At 46.1% G+C, this 22412-nt stretch overlaps 1 protein-coding gene across 4 annotated transcripts in view; it reads right to left on the minus strand.

Moving 5' to 3' along the window:
- SH3PXD2A (SH3 and PX domains 2A) overlaps nucleotides 1-22412 on the minus strand; it is a 246683-nt gene that overhangs the window by 200793 nt on the left and 23478 nt on the right. For all 4 annotated transcript variants that reach the window (XM_064431203.1, XM_064431204.1, XM_064431202.1 and 1 more), the window contains exon 2: nucleotides 3641-3721. In XM_064431203.1, the coding sequence (XP_064287273.1) occupies nucleotides 3641-3721 (81 nt within the window). The remainder of the gene's footprint in view (nucleotides 1-3640; nucleotides 3722-22412) is intronic.

Below are 22412 nucleotides of genomic sequence, written 5' to 3' on the forward strand. Positions count from 1 at the left end.
GGAAAGACACATCCTTCCTGCTTGCCAGCTGCAAACTTGGTGGCTGTTTTCCAGCCCAGCATGGCCACTGGGAGGGTGAGAGGTGTCTGCGTATCCACACTTCTCCACCTGATGCTTTGGGCAATTATTTATGCATGCACTCAGCTGCAAATCCCCATTCTGCTAACAGGCTCCAAAAGCACTTTATAGTGAGAAAAACACAGGCCTTATATCTGTAGATGTCTTTTACTGCACAGTGGAAATGCCAGGAGTTATCCCTGCTACTCCAATAAAGAAGTGTCCTTTCTCAGCTCCTTTGGGGACTACAGCAACATTACTGAACTGTCCCCTCAGGACAGGATTCTGCAACCACCCCCAGCAAATCCATCAGTGATGATGGAAGACCTCAAACAGCATCCAGGGAGCGTGTCCCAGTGAGCCACCAGCCTGTCACAAGGGTCAGCACTACTGACAGGTGATGTTCACATCATGCTCCTCCATTCTGCACTGTAGACAAGGGCAAGGAAACTAAATTCAAAATATTACAGGAGGTAGCTTTGACCCCACATGGTGCTCAGGTGCAAATGTCTCCCCAGGGTGAAAGACAACAGATAATTGGATTTGACAAGCAATTTACAGTAATGCTTTCATCTTTGCAGAGTTAATTCAATCTTTTCAATCCTATTTGCTGAAACATTGGCACTCACATGTATTCTGCTGCCATCATTTGACCCATGCTTAGGAGCAGATGTGATTGGTTGCACAATTAAATGATGCAGCAATACCCTAATTTAATTGAAAATCTGTGTTTACAGATATCCAGCCCTCACAGAAGCAGCACAGGGCTGACACTTGGCTTGCTGCTTTGGGTTCTGTTTGCTGTACTTCTTACACCTTTGTGGGGCAAAAAAATCCTGTGGTATGACAAGCCTTACTGCCCAATTACTAAACTGAAAAACAACCTGACTACCAATTCAAGCACATGCAATGCTGAAATAGCACAGCCAAACTCTCCTTGGATTTGAATCCTTGGGACAGAGCAGCCTCTTACCGCCTGCAGTGCCTAATAGAATTTGCAAAGAAATATTTTAAAAAATGCAGTTTCTACTAATGCTACAGCTCTCAAAACCACTGAGCCACTTCCCACAGAGACAGCCATTTGGGGAAGGGTGGGCTCTTTTTTAAAGAAACATGAAAATGGAGTAGTGAAATTAATTATCTCTATTCCTCCCTCCTTGCTCCTGGGCAGCCCCCTGGGTTTCCCCATGGGTCGTATCCAGTGTCACTGTCAATGGCAGCCACTGCAGCCCTGATTAAGTCATTACAAGTCAGCCCTTGTTCCTCCACTTCCAGTCAAGAGCAAAGGAGACACGTGCAGGCTTTGGAAGCCCTGAAGTGCAGCTCTGTCGTTGACACAGCAGGGTGAGTGGAGCTGGCAGAGACCTGTGGACTCCAGCTGTTTCAGACATGAGTGGTGCCCGTGAGTTGGCTGGGTTCTCTCTGATAATTGGCTTGGTTCTCTCCTAGAAGTGCCCCATGGGGATAAGCAGGGATATTATCAAAGAAGATTGATTATGCTAAGACCACCTTACCATGCATGGTATCAGATTGCAAACCCCATGTTCAACCAGTACTAGGTTAGAAGTTCAACCTTCCAGCAAGAATCTGGAAAGCACAAGCCATCCCAAGATCTGGAGCTAATTTCTCTTTGAGCAAGAATCTCTGCACATCAAGCCATAGATTTCCCAAAATGCAAGGGTTACCCAAATTCCCCCTTAGCGTTCATTTACTTTTCCAACTCTCTTTGCAGGCTTCATTACAGCTGGAAATACAAATTTCTATTCAAGATCCAAAGCAGTTTCCTTTGCCTCACCTAAGAGATGCTCAGGCATAATCAAAAATCCAGAGAGAGTAATAGGAGGGGATAAATAAAAAAAAACACTTATCACCTCTGAGAGTCTAAAAGCATGTCATGGCAGCCTGAGCACACAGGGCCTTCTCCCCATCTCACAGCTGGGAAACTGAGGCACAGATGGACACAGTGACACAGTACAGAGACATGGCAGGACTGTGGAAATCTCAAGTGAAGACCTCAATTTCTGTAACTCTGCACCTCACCCTGAAAGAGCTAGAGGCTGTTGTAGGGGGCTGACACTGCTCATGCGTGTTGGCCCTGACAGAGATCCCTGGGAGGGAAAAGGGTTAAAGAAGGGAATTTTGTTACTTTCTTGTTGTATTTTCTCGTGGGGGGAGAAGCGTCATGCAAGCAGGAGTTTTCCACTGGCTAGGCCCCCTTGCACTTATCAATGGGACCTTTCAGGACTCACTCCCTGATTGAGACATCATTTCCTGTCCAACACACTAACCCCATTGATAACTCCACACTTGATGGGAACTTTTCAAACCTACCAGGAAAGGCCGGGAGACCCAGAACAACATATACATGAAAACAGAACTGGGGTGAAAAGAGAAAGAAGAGAGAAAAAGAAAGAGACAGTTTTGGCCACAATTTGCATGCTGACAAGAAATGTTTGTGACTACAGAGCTGTGCATCTTTGGCAGGTACAGCAGTCACAGAGAAGATGCTGACATTCTCTTACAGCAGTGGGACTGGCTGTAGAAATGGTCATATTTCACCCAAAAGGCCAGGAGTACCATAGTAACAGATACAGCTTACAAAACAGCCTAGAAACTTCACGTTGAAAGTACAATAAATGAAACAAAGAGGAGAAGAGATGAAACTAGAGCTCTTTAAGATAACCCAAACAAGAACACTTTTTTTCCTAATTCATCACACGAAAAGGCTCAGTGTTACTTTTCAGGACACAGCAATGTACATCCTCAATACTGACTGTGAGGACTCACTTGGTATTGTAACATCAGCCCAGCTCCAAACACAAGTTCCAGTCCAAAAATCAACTTTCTCCTCAAAGTTCAAGAGTGTCTCAAACCACAGCTTTTACTTTTACCCCAGGCAATTAGTTTTGCTGCCTACAAAGATACAAAAATATCAGTGGGTCTGGATTGCTGCCAAACAGAACACCAGCCCCAAAGCTCCCCCTAACCCATGCAGGTGCCTGGGAGCTCTACCAGAAATGAAGCAGCTGATTCCTGGTTTCAAAATCTGGTCAGCAGCTATCCAGCAAGAAAGCTTTCGATGAAATCTAAACATACAGGCACAGAATAGAGGAAAGGAGCTGTACAAAACAGCAGGAGCCAGGACACTGGCTGGCTAGGTAGATGGTTAAGAAGAGAGACTGGAAAGTTTCCACTGCAATCTCTGTTACTGAACTGCTGTGGGAGTGTGCAAAAGCTCTGTTGTTTTCAGTTACTTGGGTAAGTAGTTTCTGGGGGCCCAAAATGTAGCACTCTCTCTGTTTTAAGTGCATCTGAAGTATTTAAAATTAGATCCCCTCTTTAATAGGAACCATTCATGAAAATGTCAGCTTTAAATGTCTTTACAGTGCAAGTTACTCACTGTGAGCATACCACCCACTTATCTTATACCCTACAAGGGCAGAGTCTGAAAAGTTTCAAGATCATGACATGTAACAGACCAAACAAGAACAAAGCCTTATTTAAAGGCACTGTTAACCCAGCTGGAAACATGACTAGAAGCATGAGTAGAAATAATATTTTATGTTAGACAGGACAGACTTACCTGCAGGTCAAAGAACTTGCTGTATCTCCGGTAGATGATCTGGGAAGTCAGGTCAGACCATGTTACATTGATGATATAGACCTGTTCAGGGAAAAGAAAACACAAATCAGCCTGGGCCAGGAAGCACAGGATACATGGAAAGGCAGAACAGTCAACATAAGTTAATTTCAGATCTCACTGGCTGTTCCACTCACAGTGGAATATAGCCCTGGGAGCAGGACTAGCCTAAATTAAAGCCTGTTGCAGCCTCCAACAGAAGTCTTGGGGGAGTATTCAGTGCTCTCCCACACATCCCCACCAGCAGCTCCCACTGACTTTGCTCTGCCGAGGATAAAAGCTCTAATTGAACAACACCACATTTTCTGGTCTGTGGTAGCACACCCTGCCTCCTGTCCTCTTTGGAGGGTCCCAGGGCCAGCTGCAGGCACAGCTGGGTGAGCTGTTCCACCCCTGGAGCAACAGCTCCTCATGGGGTGCTGATCTCCAGCCCCACACTCCAGGTTGTCTTTGTGCATGGAGCTGTGGCTGCCACCCTTCCCAAGCAAGGAGTGGCTCCGGTTCAACAGGAAATCCAAAGGAAACGCAGCTCCCCAGGTGCTGTGGAATTACAGCCATGCAACACCACTGCTTACTCACACCCACACGTGTGACAGAGACCAAACCCTGCCAGGGCACACAGCTCTTGCTGAGTCACACCAGGGGATGTAAGGCTGGACAGTGAGAGCGACACTGCTTCCTTGCATTGATGGAAACAGCTACAGAAACCTGGAACAAGCCCAGGATTTCCCTTGCCCAGCCCAAGTCCATCCCCAAAACAATCCTCTTACAGAAACACCGTTTTGCCAAAAGCCGTGATAAAAATGATTCGCACGCACACACAAACTTGTACATATACATATAAATACACACACAGACAAATGTGGCCTTTTGACACTGGTACTTCCAAATATATTTTTTTTTAAGTTACAAATACACCAGGTTCTGCTCTGTCATACACTTGCCCTCAGGACAATGCTGGTCCTGCTGCCTTGATGACAGATCACAACAAGACTTCAACAAACACAGGATGGAGCTATCAAGGCTGACCACGGACATCAATATAATGAAAATCATAGCTAGAACAGCTCCTGGACCTTTAAAGCAATTCCCAGGTTTCACATATTGACTGAGATAATGATCTGGCAGAGAGAACAGGAAAGCATTCCTCCTCCCTCAGTCACAGCATTGCAGCAGGAGATGTCCCTTTTGCCATGGATGCAGAAGTGAAGCTCTCTGTCTCCAGCAACAGGGGATGGATAAGCATCACCCTCTTCTCCATCTCCCCCAAGACACCAGACCATCTTCCAAGCTACTGATTCAATTGCTTCTGTACTTTTACCAATAAAAATATTGCATAAAAATCCCTGAAGGGGTGTTGAATATTGGGCTCAACAACACTTTTCCAAGGACCACCAATGGATGTTTTTTTCCCTCTTCTGTCCCAGTAGGAGAGGCATCCTCCCAGAAACCACAGAGATCCTGCAGCCATACTTTCCTCTCTGCTTGTTACAACCACATTCAGCCCCCAAGGCAGTCTGCCTCCCATCTCCTGCAGCCCAGTTTCATGGCATTCAATCACTGGAGATGCTGAGCACAGGCTGTTAAGGAGGTCTGGGGCCTTTCTCATGATTGCATCAAACATATCCACTCTTCCCAGCAAGGCAGAGACCATCAAGGCTGACAAAGGCAGTAAGAGCCTGACTCTCAGCAAACCCAGGTTACTCTGCTGCGTCTCATAATTCTCCTGGAAAACCAAACCACCCGACTCCTTCCTGCAATGCCCATATACACAGGGGTGACATCAGCACTGCCCTGCTGCATAGAGGGGAGATAAGCCTGAAGATTTCAGGTCCCCTTTAAAGATCTTACCCATGAAGTCAAGGCAGAGGAGTCAGAGCCTGGGAAGGAAGCTGCTGTTGCCAATTTTCAGGCCGGCCACACTACACTGAAGAATATTTTTCCATGTGTTTGTTGTGGGAAAAAAAAAGTTTGTAGCTTCACTCTGAGCTAATTCACACACAAATATTTCTACTCATCCTCTATCCAACAGCTACTTTTGGATGGAAAACCCATTGGATTAAAAACAGATCTTGACAGATGGGAGCTGAATAGGCTCCAAAAGCAACTTCAGATACTGTAATTCTGGCCCTGAGTTCTCACAAAGGAGATGAGACAGGAGGAGAAACATATTGCACATGTAAATAAAGATTATAATTTTTCTTTCATTATGCATCTTTTCTTCAGAAACTAGAAACAAAACACATATGCCACAGACATCCAGGCACTTTGAATTTCACGGCACTTCAGGCTTCTCTGTGCTGTTCTTCAGAACCTAAAAAAAGTGTGAGTTCCTGAAATTTTTAACAAACCTACAAGTCTGCTTGTTCAAAATCTAATCCAGGCAGAAGTCAATCCTGCTTGAAGATTCCAGTTTGATGGTGCAGTGAGTGGCACAACGCCTCCATGACACAAGAAGGGGCAGAGTTGGGTGCACAGGGATATTCTGGGCAAGAGGTTGGATTTATTTGGTGCAGGGAACAGGTGTAGGATCAGCACCCCACTGCATGGTGCAGATACATTCCCAGATCTGAAATTCAGGCTCTGTGGGAATGAAGCTGCCACTGACCTCAGTCAAGCCAGGATTTTGCTGCACATTTAGGACAGCAATTAAATATTGTTGAGTCTAAGCTCCTCAAGCTCAGTAAGTGATGGATGGGGCAGCATGCAGATACACTGACTTCTATTTCAAGGAAAGATTACAGCAGAAGCAAGAAAAGCCTTTAATCATAACCTGGTGCTGTGTGAAGTGAGAAACCAGTGGGCTCAAAATCTGCTTGGTGGGAGACAGGTGCAAAACCTAAAACAGCTATTGATCTTTTTTGCTCGTTTGCCCAAATCGCTTCCCAAAAGCCACCATTTAAAATAATGGGCTTTGGTTGAAAAAGATTTGTAAAATGGCAAATTATAAATGCAAGGTCCAGAGGTTTCAGAAGCCTTTGATATCACATTTCTCTCCCTTAGAGATCTGGAAGAGTTTAGAGAAATCCCTTAGAGTTTGGGAGTTATTTGCTTCTGCTGCCTTGGTCAGATGCATAACCCTTTCATGAGCAGCAAACATTACATCAGCTTACCTCAACATCTTTTTTTTCTGAGATCTTAAAATGGGTTGCTGTGAAAGTGATCAACAATGTCCCAAGAGAGAGGGAGAAAAGCAGTCCTGGGGGAGCCCAGGGTCATGCAAATGCAACAGGACAAGGAGGCAGCAGGAAATATCAGATAACAGAGCCAAGGGAAGGCTTTCTGTAGCATCCAGCAACTCCCCAAAACCAAGCCACACAAGCCACTACTCTGACATGCAGCTGGTCCTGCCCACAAGAGAGTCCTGCCTTCTTGGCACATTCTGCCTTGATAAAAGAAGATAAAATCAAAGTACCTTACATGTCTTGGAGCAAGCTCTTTCATGTAAGTACAGTATTTTCCTACGCAAACTAAACTGTAATTGAGATTCCAAATTACTACAGTAATTAATTACTAAAGGCAAAGAGACTTGCTTTGTGTATCTGCCATGTTTATAACTATAAAGGAGTCAAAACACAGATGTAATTCAAATGCTTCACCTTAAAAATCTTTAACAAAAGGTCCATAACAATGAATGAAAATTGAAGTAGAAATGACAAACAACTCACTGCACAATCACTGGGTGTTCCAGCAACTAAGAACGTTCACGTTTTAATTTCCCAAGTCCAGTCTCTTTTTGATGTACTATTGTATTTTAAAATAAATCCTTCTTCAGAGAAACAAGAAGCCAACTTTAAAGACTGTAGAATATTAATCAGGAACTGAGCTTGATAAGTAGTTTTTAATATTCATGGCTTGATGAAAGAAGGTGCAGGCTACTGTTCCAGCATATGTCACAGCTGAGACAGCCACGATACACAGAGTTTCACCGTACAATGTCAGAAGGCTTCAACCCACACAGAGTAACACTTTACCATTTCTGAAGGCTGCAAGCATCTGCCCTTCTTGTTCTTCAGCCCAACCTTTTATCCCCTCATGTTGATGCCCTGCCCCTGCGTGCCCTCTGCTCCCTTTGGTGTTGGTCAATGCCCCTGGGCACTCCATGGCTCATTGCTGTCAGTGCTGCTCACCTGCTGCTCACAGCTGTGCCCACTGGGGATGGGGCTCAGCCCCTCTCCAATCACCACAAACTGTGTGCCTACAAGGTGCCAGGGGGATTTTATCGGCTGCTAATTATTATTGTTTAATTCTAGCTCTGGGAAACTTCTTTACCCACCATAGAGCAGAAAATTTATTGTAAACTGAAATACTCGCTCTCCCTTTACTGCCTACACAAGCAATGAGGAGAGATGACTTCCTATTACAAAACACATCCACTCTAACGTCACTGGGCATGACCTTATCTTTGACTGTCTTGTTTTCACTGGAAAATATCCAGTTCTAGCCAGCACAAACCCCAGAGGTAACAAATTCAGGTTATTCTCATGTGACCTATTTTTCAATTGTTTTTTAGAGGTTAATGTCTTGTTGTCTACAGCCAGATGAGCTGGAGTGGAAGACAAATATCTGAAACTGGTTGTCTGACGAGACCAAGATTAGAACATACACAAATACAAGAGCTATTAGCAAAGGGAAGATTGAAAAGCAGAAACCAGAAATATCCCTGCACACATTAGAGAGGGTGTTGTTAACCTCTAATAAGTAATTACAGTAAACACCAGCTATTAAGAGAGTTCTGTGAATGCAAAAGACAACGCTATGGTGCAGTTTGTGTGCAGATACCATCACAATATCCCCTTTTATCCTGGAAAATGCCAGCTTCTTCAAAGACTCTTGTTTAAGTGTTGGATGTTTGTCCTCCTATGAATCAGGTTTGAGCTGGAAAAGAAAGATACACCTTCTTCCCCTGTATTCAGATGCAATCACTGCCTGTGAGCTGGAAGCTTTCCACCAGCACAGCTCAGCATGTGAATGCTCCCTGCTCCACTTCCATGCAAAGACAACTCAGCTCCTGCAAGGCTTGCAGCAATTTCAGCTGCTTCATTTACCTGGCAGAGTTTGCATTAAAGCAACTTAATCTGCAGCAAAGTCAACATACATCTGTGCCCTAAATTACCAGAGAACAGCCACTGCACCAACTCACTGTTTGCATAACCTTTTAATGTCAAAGATGTGCCGATGAGCACAAATTGGTGCTGGCCCAGATCCAGATTTGAAGTGATATCAGCCTAGGGACAGCAATTTTGGTACCCACAAGACCAAAGCAGCAAAGCTGTTCAGCTTCCTGATGTGGTTTGGTTGATTTTAGGTATCTTCTTCCACCCTGTAAGACACTGGCACCAGCAGCTGGGGTTTCCCCAGGATGAGGGGCCCTAGTGTCCTCAATTTCTGCCCTATACAAGGACCAGTGTGGCAACAGGAAGAGTGGAATGCTCCAGGAATAAACCCAGAGAGTGTAAACCCTTCTCATGCACACATCACCTGTGCCTTCACTTGGCTTGGATCACATCTGACTCTGGATTCAGTGAGCACAGCATGGGCTTCTTGCCCAGTTCACTAACGTCCAAAAGGCCCTAAAAAGCACTGTGAGACCTGGGAAATTCCCACAGAGGTGAAGTCAGACCCGCAGCCCCAAGCCAGTGGAAGGTCCATCACTGGTGCCATGCAGTGAGGTCACCTTTCAGCACGACGGTCCCCAAGGTACCGCAGCTCAGCCGGGCCACGGCCAAGGAAGAGCTATTTTCAAACCCACTCCAGAGCTGTTCTCACTCCAGGATTTTGAAGACTGAGCTGAGAAACAGAGATGAGACTTGGAAGAAATATGAGACCCAGGGAGCCGCAGACAGGAAAGTCCTCGCAGGGTGGCTGCTGCCAGGGCAGGATGGCTCAGAGCAGCCCCAAGGAGGGGGTGACGTGGGCTGCACACAGGTGTGGGGCATCTGGCTTTCTCATGCACCAGATGTGGTTTCACAGACACCCCTCTAGCCAGCTCGTGTTTCCATTACCGATGGGGAAAATGTAACTGAGAAAAAGACAAAATGACCCAGGGGTCTCATGGACAAATGCTGCACGTAGCTAAGTCTTGGAAGCAAAGCAGAGTTCCAGTATGCTGGGAGAGAGTAAACTGAACAGCTCCAGCATTTGCCAGTTCTCATCTGTGAGCAGCCACCACACAGGCAACTAAAGCAGGACATAGCAATTCCAATTTCTGTCATAATTTGCAAGCTAATTTACAGTCAAAATAAACATACAAGTGAGGGGAAAGAAAAAAAAAACAGGGAGGGGGAATACGAGAGTTTTCCTTTCTCCACATTTCTTTTGTGGATCTTGTTTCACCTCTAAGCTACAGTGTAAAAGAATTAATGCTGTCTCTCTTTTCAGCCATATCACTCCAAATCTCTTGTGAGTACACAAAAAACAACTCCTTTTCAGCTCCTAATCTAGTCGTATTCTCAAGACTCAAACTGGGTCCATTCTAGTTTAGAAAACCACCCCACTACGGCAACCTCTATGAACACAGATCTTGCTCTTGGTGGAGCAGTAACCAGGGTGAAATCTCTTTCTCTTTGCCAAATCCCAGTACTAAAAAACAAATGAGAATAGCAAACAACTGCCTCAAGCCAGCCAGCAGACATCCCTGGAACACAGGAAGAGGAACTCACTGGAGTATGGAGGCACCTGGCTGGATGACTTTGCTGGTTTCCTCGCTCCAGGGGGACAGGCCAGACACAGAACAGAGCGGTGTCTGAATGACAAATCCAGCTCGTCGTGGTTACACAGGCAGAGTAAGTCAGTACTTAGCTCTCATATTTTTCTCATGCACTGATGAGGTTTTAAAGCCCACAGATCAAATTCTGATTTAGTCTCCACTTCACCCCTCAGGTTTTTGGCATTTGCCAACTTGAGTTTCTAAACACTGTCTTCAGGCCTTCCAGAATCTTCCTGCTAAGAAGATTCTAAGTTGTCCCACACAACCAGAGCAATAAGCCAACAGCAGAAAATCTCCCTGCTGTATTTCTCTGCATGGCCATGCAAATGACCAGGAGAGGCATAAAACGGTAAAAAGTGGAATCTGCAGCCATGATTTGTGGCACTAACTTGACCAGAGAGCTGCAGAACTGGAACAGCTGGGAGCCCTGCAGCTTCGTTACAAACCACCTCCGAGCCTCTTGCCAGGCTTGTTTGATTACTTCATTTAAGTTCGTTCTTGGGGGTGTGTGAGCAGAATATGATGTGTCTGATTCTTGCAGACATGCAGTATCTGTGCTGCATTAGCAGGGTTTTGTTTGTTCTTAACTGATATCCTGGGTCATGTCAAAGACCTGTCAAGGCTATCTTAACTCCAGCATATGCAACAACTACAGCTTACAGAAAGAGAAACAGAACTAGTAATGACTGCTCACTTCTCCATACCAATTCCCAGCTTCTGGAAGCAGATGAGCACCTTCCCTGCAAGGGGAGGAGACAAAGGAAGTGGACAGCATCCACCCATCACATTTACACGTGTGCATGAGGGAGAGGGAGCATCTGTGCAGAGCACAATGAGGACTCCTATTTCTGTTTCCAGTCTGTTTCAATCCACCTACATTTACTTTCCACATGTGATGGAACTATTTGTGAAGCAGAATAACCACAACACTCAGTTTCTGCCATTTAAGAGTTGTCAGGTTATTAGAAAACAGAACATCTAAGCCTACAGAGCATTAGAATCTTAGAGTGACAAATGTAAAATGGAAACAAGAACCTACAGGCTCTCTGTGAAACCTGCCTCCCTCGTGGCCTTCTCAAATACCCTACCCAGGTCTGAAAGAGGTTGTGCAAGGCAAGCAAACAAAAATAATACGGCTGCACTTGGAGGTAAAGATTTTTCAGCTTACTGCCTCTAAATCTGGATGCCTTCTGACTTTTAAACTATTTTAATTCAGTGCTTGTGTCCTTCTCCTCAGCAGGTGGTTGGTGTTTCATGACAACCCTAAAATAAGAGCATGTTCTGGTGGAAGAAGAGAATTTCCATTCAAGAAAAGAGAACTGGAAAAAGAAACACTCAACAGACAAAATAGACTCTTGAATTTTAAACCCTCCAAGTTTCACTGACCAATTTTGAATACAGAAATTACATCAATTTCACTAAACTGGTTTTAGAGAATGATTTGCATCTGAAGTTGTTCTGAAAAAAAACCTATCACCCCCAAAGAGTACAGCTGGATGTGGAAGTCCTCAGTGCCAGTGCTGGATGGGGAAGTGAGGTGCAGGTCCCTCTAAGCCAATCACTTCTCAGGTCCTACATCATCATGTCAGTTGCAAGGAAAAGGACAGACACCAAGGGGAAACAGCACTTAAAAAATTACTTTCCAATATGAAATTACTTAATTCCTATGTCCTTCTTCTCTACAAAGGAACAAATCTTAAAAACTGACTCAGAACTGGCTTCATCCTCCCTCAACTGAAATGAGTTTTAACAGAAAAGTATTGAGGCAGACATGAGCATTTTTAAAATTACTCCTTAGTTTACAACACATCTTGCAATCTTCAGCTGTAAGAGATCACTCTGCTGTCATCAGCAATGATGATCATTCAGATGAGAGCAATGTTTGTATATTAAATCCAATCCTGGTCCAAATGAGTACAACCTGCATCTGATTTTGTCTGCCATTACAGCATCATTAGACTCACAGAAGCCAACAGGAAGAGTTTAATTCCCTGCATGGTGCTGGATCAAACCTCACATGAAAGCAAGATTGGTAAAGTATCAGAAGGATGCTGCCAAATCAAAGAGGCTTATGAGAGAAGCAGCTGAATTAATTTTGGCATAAGAAGACTTGAGGGATGTTCAAAATAGGACAAGTAGAGCTCTGCTCATATTTCAGGCAAAGGGATCTTTGTCATCGAGTGCCCTGGGGCCAGGGATACAGAAATAGCTTGGTCAAATAAGAACTAACAAAAACCTGCTTGCTACTGTTAAGTGCGTCAAGACTGACAAGACAGAGAGACAAAATACAACCTGGAAATTGCTGTTTTCTACATGTCTCAACCACCTCTGCACTGTGTTATTTGTGCCTGTGGGAGTTCTCTTGGAGCACCTTTCTGCTCTGAGAGCAAGGGCCCTTGCACATTGCACCAGCAGGCCTGGACTGATGCATTTCCCCAGCTGTGGAGCTCACGTGCAGTGCTGGGGCACGCACAGCTTGTGGCCACGTGCAGACACAGCACACCACGGTGCTGCCAGCCCATTGCACACACGGCCCCAGAGCGGCTCTGCTGCAGCTGCAGACCCTCCTTGCCCAAATGGCCAGTGCTCCCTGCCCAGGCTGCCTGGTGGTCGCAGAGAGGCGTTGTTGCTGCAGCCCAGCCTCCTCTGGCTCCCAACAGCCAGGATTCCTGCTCTGCAGCAACACTTGCATGTAGTTTATATTAGCATGCAAATCTTCCGGCTTTGATTCGTAACCCTACGTATGACCCCCAGATGCAGTGGTTGGAAAAGCAAAGCAAGGGCCTGGGAAAACGAGCAAAACTCCTCCAGGCCCTTCCAGAACAATGACAAAGCTCTGGGACATTCTTAGTCCAAATAATGGAAATCTCCTGGGATTTTGCCATAGAATAGTGGGATTTTTTTTCTTCTCATTTTGAGTAGAGGGAAATAAAAAGTTCATGTAAACCAAGAGACCCTCAGATTCACAAAGGCAGACCTGAGGGGCACAGTATTCTAAGTGTGAAAAAAACAACTCTGAAACAAACTCTTCTAGTCTCTATCCTATTTGTGCAACTATGCATGACTAAAGGATAAAACTTGAGGTGAAATCAACATCAACCAGCACAGCATTCCAGAACTACCAGCATAACATGCTGACAGATCATTGAATGGTGTGGATTGGAAAGGACCTTGAAGATGATCTAGTTACAACCCCCCTGCCATGGGCAGGGAAACTGTATTTGCATTTTGAATGCAAAATTATAAAAGAGCAACTGAAAAAAGGAGCTATCCTCAAAACACAAACATCATTCTACAAACGTTCAATGCACATAGATCTTTAATTATAGTGCATGACTATGTCTATATATATCCATATATCTATAAAAATATAAAAGAATGAATGTACTTGTTCTCTACAGAACAAGCCTGACAATATAAAACCAATTCCTGGGAAAAAGGGAACAAATTTCCACAGCCCCTCAAAGACGCAATGCTGAAGTCACTGGAAAAATGTCTTTCACTGTAGTGACCTTTGACTTCAGGCTTTAGAGAAATCTATGCTTCTTGTGGGGAGAAGAGTGAAAGAAGAAAATTATTTTGTGTCCTAGTCTTGCAAACAATGTCTGAATTGCACTGCAAAATGCCTAAGAGGCAAACATGGAGCACTCTCCTTATTCCAGCCCTCGCCCCCTGGCCTTCTGGCCAAACCAGGAAAACTGATGCAAGAGTCCAATGGATTCCCTCCTGGCAGGGCACGGCACTCAATTAAACACAAAATTACCTTCTTCCTGTGGACCTTCAGGGTTTACAGGAAGATAATCCTCACACCCTCAATCACTGCCTCTTTGCTAAGCTGAACTATTGTCTCTGCCCTTTCCTTCCCTCCTACTCTTCTCACAGTCATCCTCCTTTTCCCTCCTTTTCCCACGCTTGGCTTCCTGCCTTCCCACTTGCAGGAACACCCTTCTCCAGCCCCAGCAGTGCAGGACTGTCACAGGCAGTGCAAACCCATCCCTCTCCAGCTCTGCAACCTGGCCCACACACAGGCACAGGGACACTGAGCCATCCCTAGCAGCTTCCAGACCACCTTCACCCAGCACTTTGGGAGGAGAGAGCACTGCTCCACCCTGCCAGCATGCACAGAGGTGGGGGAGATGGGAAAAGATGGGAAGAGATGCTCTGTTCAGCCCACAGCAGTACTGGGCTTTGGGTATCTCTGCTCAAAATGTTGCTCCCTTTAATCCCTGCAATTACAAGGATCCAATGGTAGGAAAAGCTGTTTAATTGCTAGGCACAGGGATGGCTGCTGGACAGGACAGTCTCACTGCCTTACTTCACCCCCAGCTGAGGAACTGGGAGGGGAGTCTCCAGGCTGTACTGCAGCCAGAGGAGAAAGTTGTCCTACTGACCTGCACTGCCCACCAACCCAACCTGCTTGTCTGCAGGTTGTACATGGGGTACAAAGGAGATGGGCCCCTAAAAGAATGCTACATTAGGGTAGGTGGTGATTATCAGCAGCTGTGACCATCCTGCCAAAGGATCTGATCACCAAATCCAGCCCCATACCTGGCTCATGTCCTGGCACAAGCCACCGCCTGAGCTCCTGCTGTGAGCCTGGACTCTTTCAGTGCAGGGATGAAGAACACCCCCAGGGACTTTCAGTCACTCTAAGCTGGGATTTGTCACTTGCACAGCTTCTCTCCATTAAAAACTCCACATCTTCTCTGGAGACGTGCACTGCTGTTTGGCGATGCAACTTCTGTCCAAGAGGCAGGGTGGCAGTGGCTACACCAATTCCTTCTTGTTTCACAGCTCAGGCACAATCCTCACATACCCTGGGAATTACTCATTTTTGGAAGGAAGGTATGTGGCTGCAAGTCAGCATGTGTCCCATTAGAAATAAACCTCTTAGGGCCATGCCCACATTATATGTTCTATCAAAATCACTAATAAAACATGAATCAGCAAAATGACTTACAAGTTTACATTTCTGTCAAATTCAGGGCTTACAGTGCTTGAGAACAATAAACAAACCTCTTCCTTTCATTCCCGAAGCCTGAATGCTCTCCCATTCTTAGCCACTTAAAGGGAATTATGTATGTTGCACAGACAGAAACTCTATTAAATCTGCTGAAATGTCCACCCAAAGCCCAGAAAGATCACTGACTGTAACAGCAAGCTTTCAAGAACTAATACAGCTGCACTCAACACATCAGCACCTGGAGACAGCAGGAATTTGCTAGGCAGAATTTGGAGAAAAAGTCCTAGCTTTATGCAACCCTACACTGGGATCTCAAACTGGCCAAAGTTACTCATCTCAGATTCTTCTTTAGGTAGGTATCCATCTCCAGAGGTGCCTCCTCCTCTGCCTGCAGGAAGAGACAAATGCAGGCAGACATCTAATGCCTACAAGGCTGAAGTTAAGGTGGATGCACAGTCAGGAAAAGCCCACAAGGTGCAGAAAGCCCAAATTGACACTGAGCTGTGTCTCCTCTATGATGTAGCACTATCAGTCCATGGTGGTCAACAAAGCAGCTTGGCTCAGTCAGCTCACTCACACAAAGAGCCCCAAATCTCGCATGAGCTCTGGCCCAGCTTCACTGATAGTGATGTAACACTTCCACGTGCCTGACCCTTCTAAAAAAATGAGGATTTGACTCCAATCCTCATTCAAAAGATTCAAAGTTTTTAACCTGGGTCCCCAGAGTGATTCTAAATTCTAATTTATGAAGCGCTAAACAGGAAGGAGCTGGAGGCACCACTGTAATTTACCATGAGGCAGATAGGCAGAGTGGAGGCAGAGACAAGGCCTGCAGCCATCTCTGCTCCAAGGCTGGCTGGCCAGGGGGCAAGCTGAGCTGAAATCCCTCACCCTCGTGTGCAGGGCATGAAGCAGTGGGCTGAATGCCACAAAATGCAGGAGGTGTGAATTACAGCATCTTAACTCACACCCTGAAGTGTCTTATTGCAAAACGGCTTCTGGCAGAGGTAGGATTTTTTATTTCCAATGTTGTAATTCCCCTGTCTCTTCCCTCTCCTCCACAACCGCCCCTCCAGTAGAGGTACATCCAAAGAGGATCAAATCTCACCCTCCTCAGCCCTGTGAAATGCAAGCAAAACGAGCAGGACTTGGCCCGCTGTGCCTTTTCTTAAGGCTTCAGTAATATTAAATTAATACTCTTTAAATATAAAACACTTGTTGCCTTGGAACAACACAAAGATGGATGTGAAATCACTGGATTCACAGATGGGTGCTATGGGTGGGCTCTGCTGAAAGGGAAAGCATCCCGTGCTCTAGCAGAATGCCTCCCTTTCCATCTTCCACACAGCCCTCTGTGGCAGGAACAGATGGGCTGCCAGGATTGCAGGGAGAGCTCTCGGGCCAGGGCCTGGCTCTCCATGGGCTCTGTTTGCAGGCTGCTGAAGGGAGCTGGCTCTCCACCTGCACGCTCACAGGCAAAAATAAATCCTCGCCTGTCAAATGTGAGAGCCTGCCCTCAGCAATTCCACTGGGCCACTAGCTCCAGGATTTGCCCTGGTCTGCCTCAGGAGGAAGGAATGGACATCCTGGACATCCCTTAGCTGGAGCAGCAGGGTGCTTCATCACTCCAGGGCCAGGAGGAGAGATTAAAAAAAAAAAAAAAAAAAAAAAAGAAAATCTGGGGCAAAAATCTGCTCACAAATCAACCAAATTCCACTGGAAGCAGCAAACATGGAGTAAGCATTCCACAAGGCATCCCAAATCCTGTCTGACACAGCCACTGTGGCTGCCCTCACTTGATGGAAGGGACACAGTCAGACAAAATTATGGCAGGAGCTCTACCAGACAAGAAAGCCACAGGCTTGGGTGCCAGAGACACCACTAGGCTCCCACAGACTCTCCTCCCTTTAACCATCCAAATTGCTCTTGAGGGCAAGCAAAGGAGGCCAGTTGGAGAACAGACTGGTAGTTTCAGTGGAGGATAACCACCAGCCCTGAGACGTGGCTGACCTCAGGGCAAAACCACAGCCCCATCAGCATTCTCCAGGAGTGTCTCAGACAGCCCAGGACTGCTCTGGATGGGACAGACAGGGGTACAGCTTGGGCTGCATGGCTGTGTCCCATGCTGCCTGTGCTCCAGAGGACACAATCTCTGCTCCCCCAGCTGCCTGTGAGGCTTCTCCACCAGCAACACAAAGACAGCCAAAATGTTCCTCAAGGCTTGTAAATAAGGAGGCACACCTCACTTGATGGTGAGATTTTCCCTGTTCTCCATGGTGACAGAAAAATCCTTTTCTGAACACTGAGATGAGTGATTTGCTTTGCTCCCATGGATAAATGTCATCTCAGGAAAGGAAATCTTTCTAGAAAGAGAAGGGCAGAGACTGAACAGCCTGTGGAGATCACAACAGCAATCCCTTGGAGACTCAGCCTGCCAGGGCATTGAAGGACATAGTAAACTTCAAGAATGGTAAACTTCTGGCCTTAATTCCAGAAATTTCAATGGGATTTAAGCCTTCACTTAACTCTCATCACTGATCTGCAGCCTGTGACCATCAAGGCCTTCCTCTCTGTCCCTTTGTCCCAAGAAGTGACAAATTACAGTGCCTGGATTTCTACAACTGCTGGTTTGGGGGCTCTGTGAAAATCCTAACTTGCTGAGTATCATCCTTCTCCTATAATTCCGGGCTTTCCCAAAAGCAGTCCATGCAGTTGGTCTACCACCCTGACCAACAATGTTTTTCCAGCCTTGCAGAGATGAGCAGGAACCCTCCAGCCCAACACCTCCACAACTCCAGCACACACAAATCGCTCCCATACTCTATTTTCACACATCACTCACAACCTGCCAACTTTCAGCTGGAGGTGACTGAATCCTCTCCATATTGGCTCACTTCTTGCCACAGCTGCAGCAGCCTACACAAGCTTCCAAGCCTTGTTAAACCTCACTAGCTGTGGATGCCATCCTGACAGTGGTGCAGCCTGGGGAGGGATCTGAAGCACCCCCTCCATGGTGGCAAGAAAGCCAAGCCATGACTGCAGTCACTCAGCAGCCAGAACTCTGTGGAGAGGCTGCCACATGGCTTTGGTCTGTCAACTGCACTGCCTTTTAGCTTGAAACCACAAAAAGCCACAGTCAGCAAGTGTGTCACCAGCTCCCCAAGTCAGAAAACCACTATCACAGCAAGAAATCACAGAAGACAGGAAAATGTCACACTTCTACCTGATTGGACCCATTGCAAGCCCATGGATTTAGAAGCAGGACAGGCTGAAGCTTTTTTCAGGAGTTCAGAGAAATCCCATCTATGGGAAAGGGGTACTAATTCCCATCTGCAACTGTGGCTACTCAAACTGGTCCACCAGCACACTTGGAAACACCTGAGAGGCTGACTGGAGACCCAGTTACCTTCTCACTGACATGGGAGCCCTCCTTAGCTCAAAAACCAACTCCAAAGCACCACTGAACTACAAATCTCCTTGGCAGGGTAAATTATCGAAGCATGATTTAAAAGTGAGCTCTGAAGTGAGGGAGCTCAGCCAACCCCTGCATCTGGCCACAAGATTGAGAGTCAATCCCCTAGTTAACAACCTCAGACTCCATCGAGGTGTGACATTAAAAAACAACCCAAATAATATCCCAGCCATGTCACTTTATTCTTTTTTTCCCTTGAAAGGACATCTGGCATGCAAGCCTTGGGTTTTTCCTCATCCCAGAAAAACCAACAGCCACATTTTCCAGAGGTCTCTTTTCCCTACCCAGGGAGTGGAAGGGATGCAGTCAGTTAATGCATGGCTCCTAACATTTTTCCAGCGGGCTGGTTGGACTCCCATTCCCTTCTGCCATGGAGGAACACAGCTGCTATAATCAGCCTGTAGCTGGGAAGGAGATGGAAATACCATTCCTGTCACTGCCACATAAAAATCAGCAGCTGACAGTAACAGATTGCGATGAACCTATAACCCCCTTTAAGACGGTAAAGCATCTCTCTTATCTCCCATAGAAAAACCCTCCAGAAACAAGTGTGTCAGACTGGACACATCTATCTATAGTAACAGTCTGTGGATCTGTTCCTAAAGCTAACTCAAGCAAAGCTTCCTCCACATCCAGGCTCTTGCATGTACCTTTGTAACCCCTTTAGAAAAGCAGTTTCAGGACTGCTCTGGTGAAGCAAACACTGATTTCAGTTGCACAGTGTGAGGGCTGCAGCTCTTGTGCTCCCAACAACTGTTCTGTCCTAGCAGGCAACAAACCTGGTAACAGTGGAAAATATTTGTGCAGCCTCTCCTGTTTTTAGGTTGACATGAGCTGAAATTCTCTTCCAGCTTCATGTTCTTGTGAATTTTTTCAGCTGCCAAGAAACCATCTTTTCACCAGAAGGAGCTGTGGAAATGGGCTTGGATATCTATCACAGCTCCAGCAACCTAACCAAACTCCCCAAGACAAAACCAGGTAGGACTCAGACCAAGCCAAACAGCAAAACAACTTTAGTTCCTGCCCTCAAGTGAGCACAGGGCCAAGGACCACTGATGCCAGTGGGATTGATGTGAGGATGGAGCTTATGAGAAGCCCAGCCTGAGCTGTGAAACACTGAAGAGTTGTTTCCCAAACATTAGACCATGGCCTTAAAAAGAACCACAGTGTTTCCAGACGAAAACAGAATTGAAGCTACATGACTGAGAGGGAGCCCTGTTCAGAATATTCAATCCAAGAACCAACTCAGCCTTGTCACTGGCTCAAAGCTGAGGGGATGGCATCTGGAGGTGAGGGCAGTAGGAGAGGTTTTTACAACAAGGGAAAAATGCTTTTTGAGAAAATCTTGTGCTTTGGTTTTAAAGACCCATGAAACAAGGAGGTGAAATGCAGAGAGAATTCACAAGCTTGAGAACACCAGTACCTGCACACACAGCTGGGACATGTAAACTTGACATTGCCAGACACAAGACAGAAGAAAAAAATTATCGAAGCATGATTTAAAGCACGATTTTTGGAAGCAATGTTTTTTTCCAGGAAAAAAGAACAACGTGGCTATAAAATAATACATTTTCATACCAAGTTTATTTCAAGCCTTCTGCTACAGGCAGTGCTGGCCTACCGACTGCCAAGCTGGCTACTGTGTTTCTCTTCACTCTGTGATAATTATTTGATTGGCAAGATACTATTCCAGAGCTATAAAACCCTCCTGGAACATTCTTCCAATAAACCAAATTCCTTTTCTTAGTAATAATTTTATTTGACTAATTATTAGCAATACTTGGAACAAAACAGAGAGCACAGGCAGAATCCAAGAGGATTTAGTCCCTGCCCAGCAGCTGTTCATGCACTGCCTGAGATGGACCAGGACTGAGGTCTCCATCTCAGCTCCCCATCCTGCACAGCAGAATAAGCAGAAGTCTCCTGGGAGCATGCTGGGGAGCTGCCTACTCTAGGGAATGATGCTTCCCAAGGTCAGTAACATCTGACTCAACTTTATGTCCTACCTTGGCCTAGGAAAGATGCTCTCTTGGGTACTTGCCTTCAAGGAGTATCCTGCCTATCCATGTCAGCATAGGCAAGTTTGCTCTACAGGGTGCAACATCCCTCTGCAATGATGAAATTGGCCTTTGGCAGGAATGGCGAAAACCAGTAGCTGTACTTTCTCTATACAAAGCAAATAAAAAGTGTATTCCTTCCATTTCTTTATCAGCAACTGAAGATATAATCTGGATGCAGTACCTGGGAGACTGAACTGCTCTGCAGCCCATAGGGAAGCAGCATGGTAAGGGAAAGTCTAGTTGAACCCAGATAAAATCCATTCTAGGGGCACTGTAAAGCAGAGATTAAAATTCATGAATTGGAAGGCAGTTATTCACAGAAATGAAGAGAAGCCCTTTGTGAAGCAAGAATATGGGGCACACTTATATTTAAATTCACAACTAATATGGGGGGCACGTTGCTGAAATGCAGCAGTGCAGTGCACCCCATGCAACCAGAGCTGCCCCTCCCAGCAGCAGAACAAACTCCCTGGAGTCTCTCTGGGGCACACTCAAGTCCTGTGGGATATTCCTGTGGGATATAAAAAGCCTGCTGACTCGTTGGCAGGGGGCACAGCAGTCAGTCACACACAGGGATTTTCTCTTGGAACACTTCTCGTCTCCCTCCATGTGCAGGCACAGACACACACAGCCCCCAGCCCAGCAGGGATGGGATATCCCAGCACCAAATGCTTCAGAAAGTTCAAACACCAGGCACAGCTGGTGGGGAGAGAGCCCAGGCTTCAGCATCACAGGGAAGGAGCACCCAGCCCACCTCCAGCTCCATCTCCTCTCCCACAGTGCCTGGGGCAGTATTTCCACTGAAGTTCTCCGTTTCCACAGACCCAGGTCTGAGGCCAAGAGCAAAGGCAATCCTGGGATGGACCTGCCCTGCACAACGTGCAGAGGGCAACATAGCTGTCCCCAGAACAAGGAATGTGAGGTTTAAAATAATCTTGAGGGGGCAGGCAGGGGGAAGGACAATATCCTGAAGCATAAAACTACGATAAGCACATTCGTTTTGCAGTTGCTCGAATATAAAGCCAAGCCCTGGAGCTCTGCCAGCCAGTCAGTATTTTTATGACTGTATCAAAGCACATGATAAAAACAGAAAACTTAAGGGTCAAACTCAGTGCCAGGATTAGTAACCAGCTGAAGTGAATAGCATGATACCAGGTCTGAACAGGATTCTCTGATCACTTAAAACACGTCTGGTTTTTTACACGGGCAGCAGTCGTGCCTGGAACCCGTGTGCCAAATTCCTCCCCTTCAGCTCGTTCAGGTGGGGAGGGCTTTGTGCAAAATCTCTAAGCCATCCCCACCAACAAGCACCAGCAGAGCCTGCAGCTGTTTGGAGTCACGTACATCACCCAGCAGAGCACACTGTCCAGGCCCTTCCCTCATCGCTATTTCAGTCCTCTAATGCAGACACTTGCTCCTGTCAGGACTGCCCCCCACAGCAGTGGGATATTTCCAAATATCCCTGCATTAGGCACTAATGGTATGACATGCTCACAGGTGAAGCCTGAAGG

This window comes from Passer domesticus, chromosome 8, assembly GCF_036417665.1.
Source record: "Passer domesticus isolate bPasDom1 chromosome 8, bPasDom1.hap1, whole genome shotgun sequence".
NCBI lineage: Eukaryota > Metazoa > Chordata > Aves > Passeriformes > Passeridae > Passer > Passer domesticus.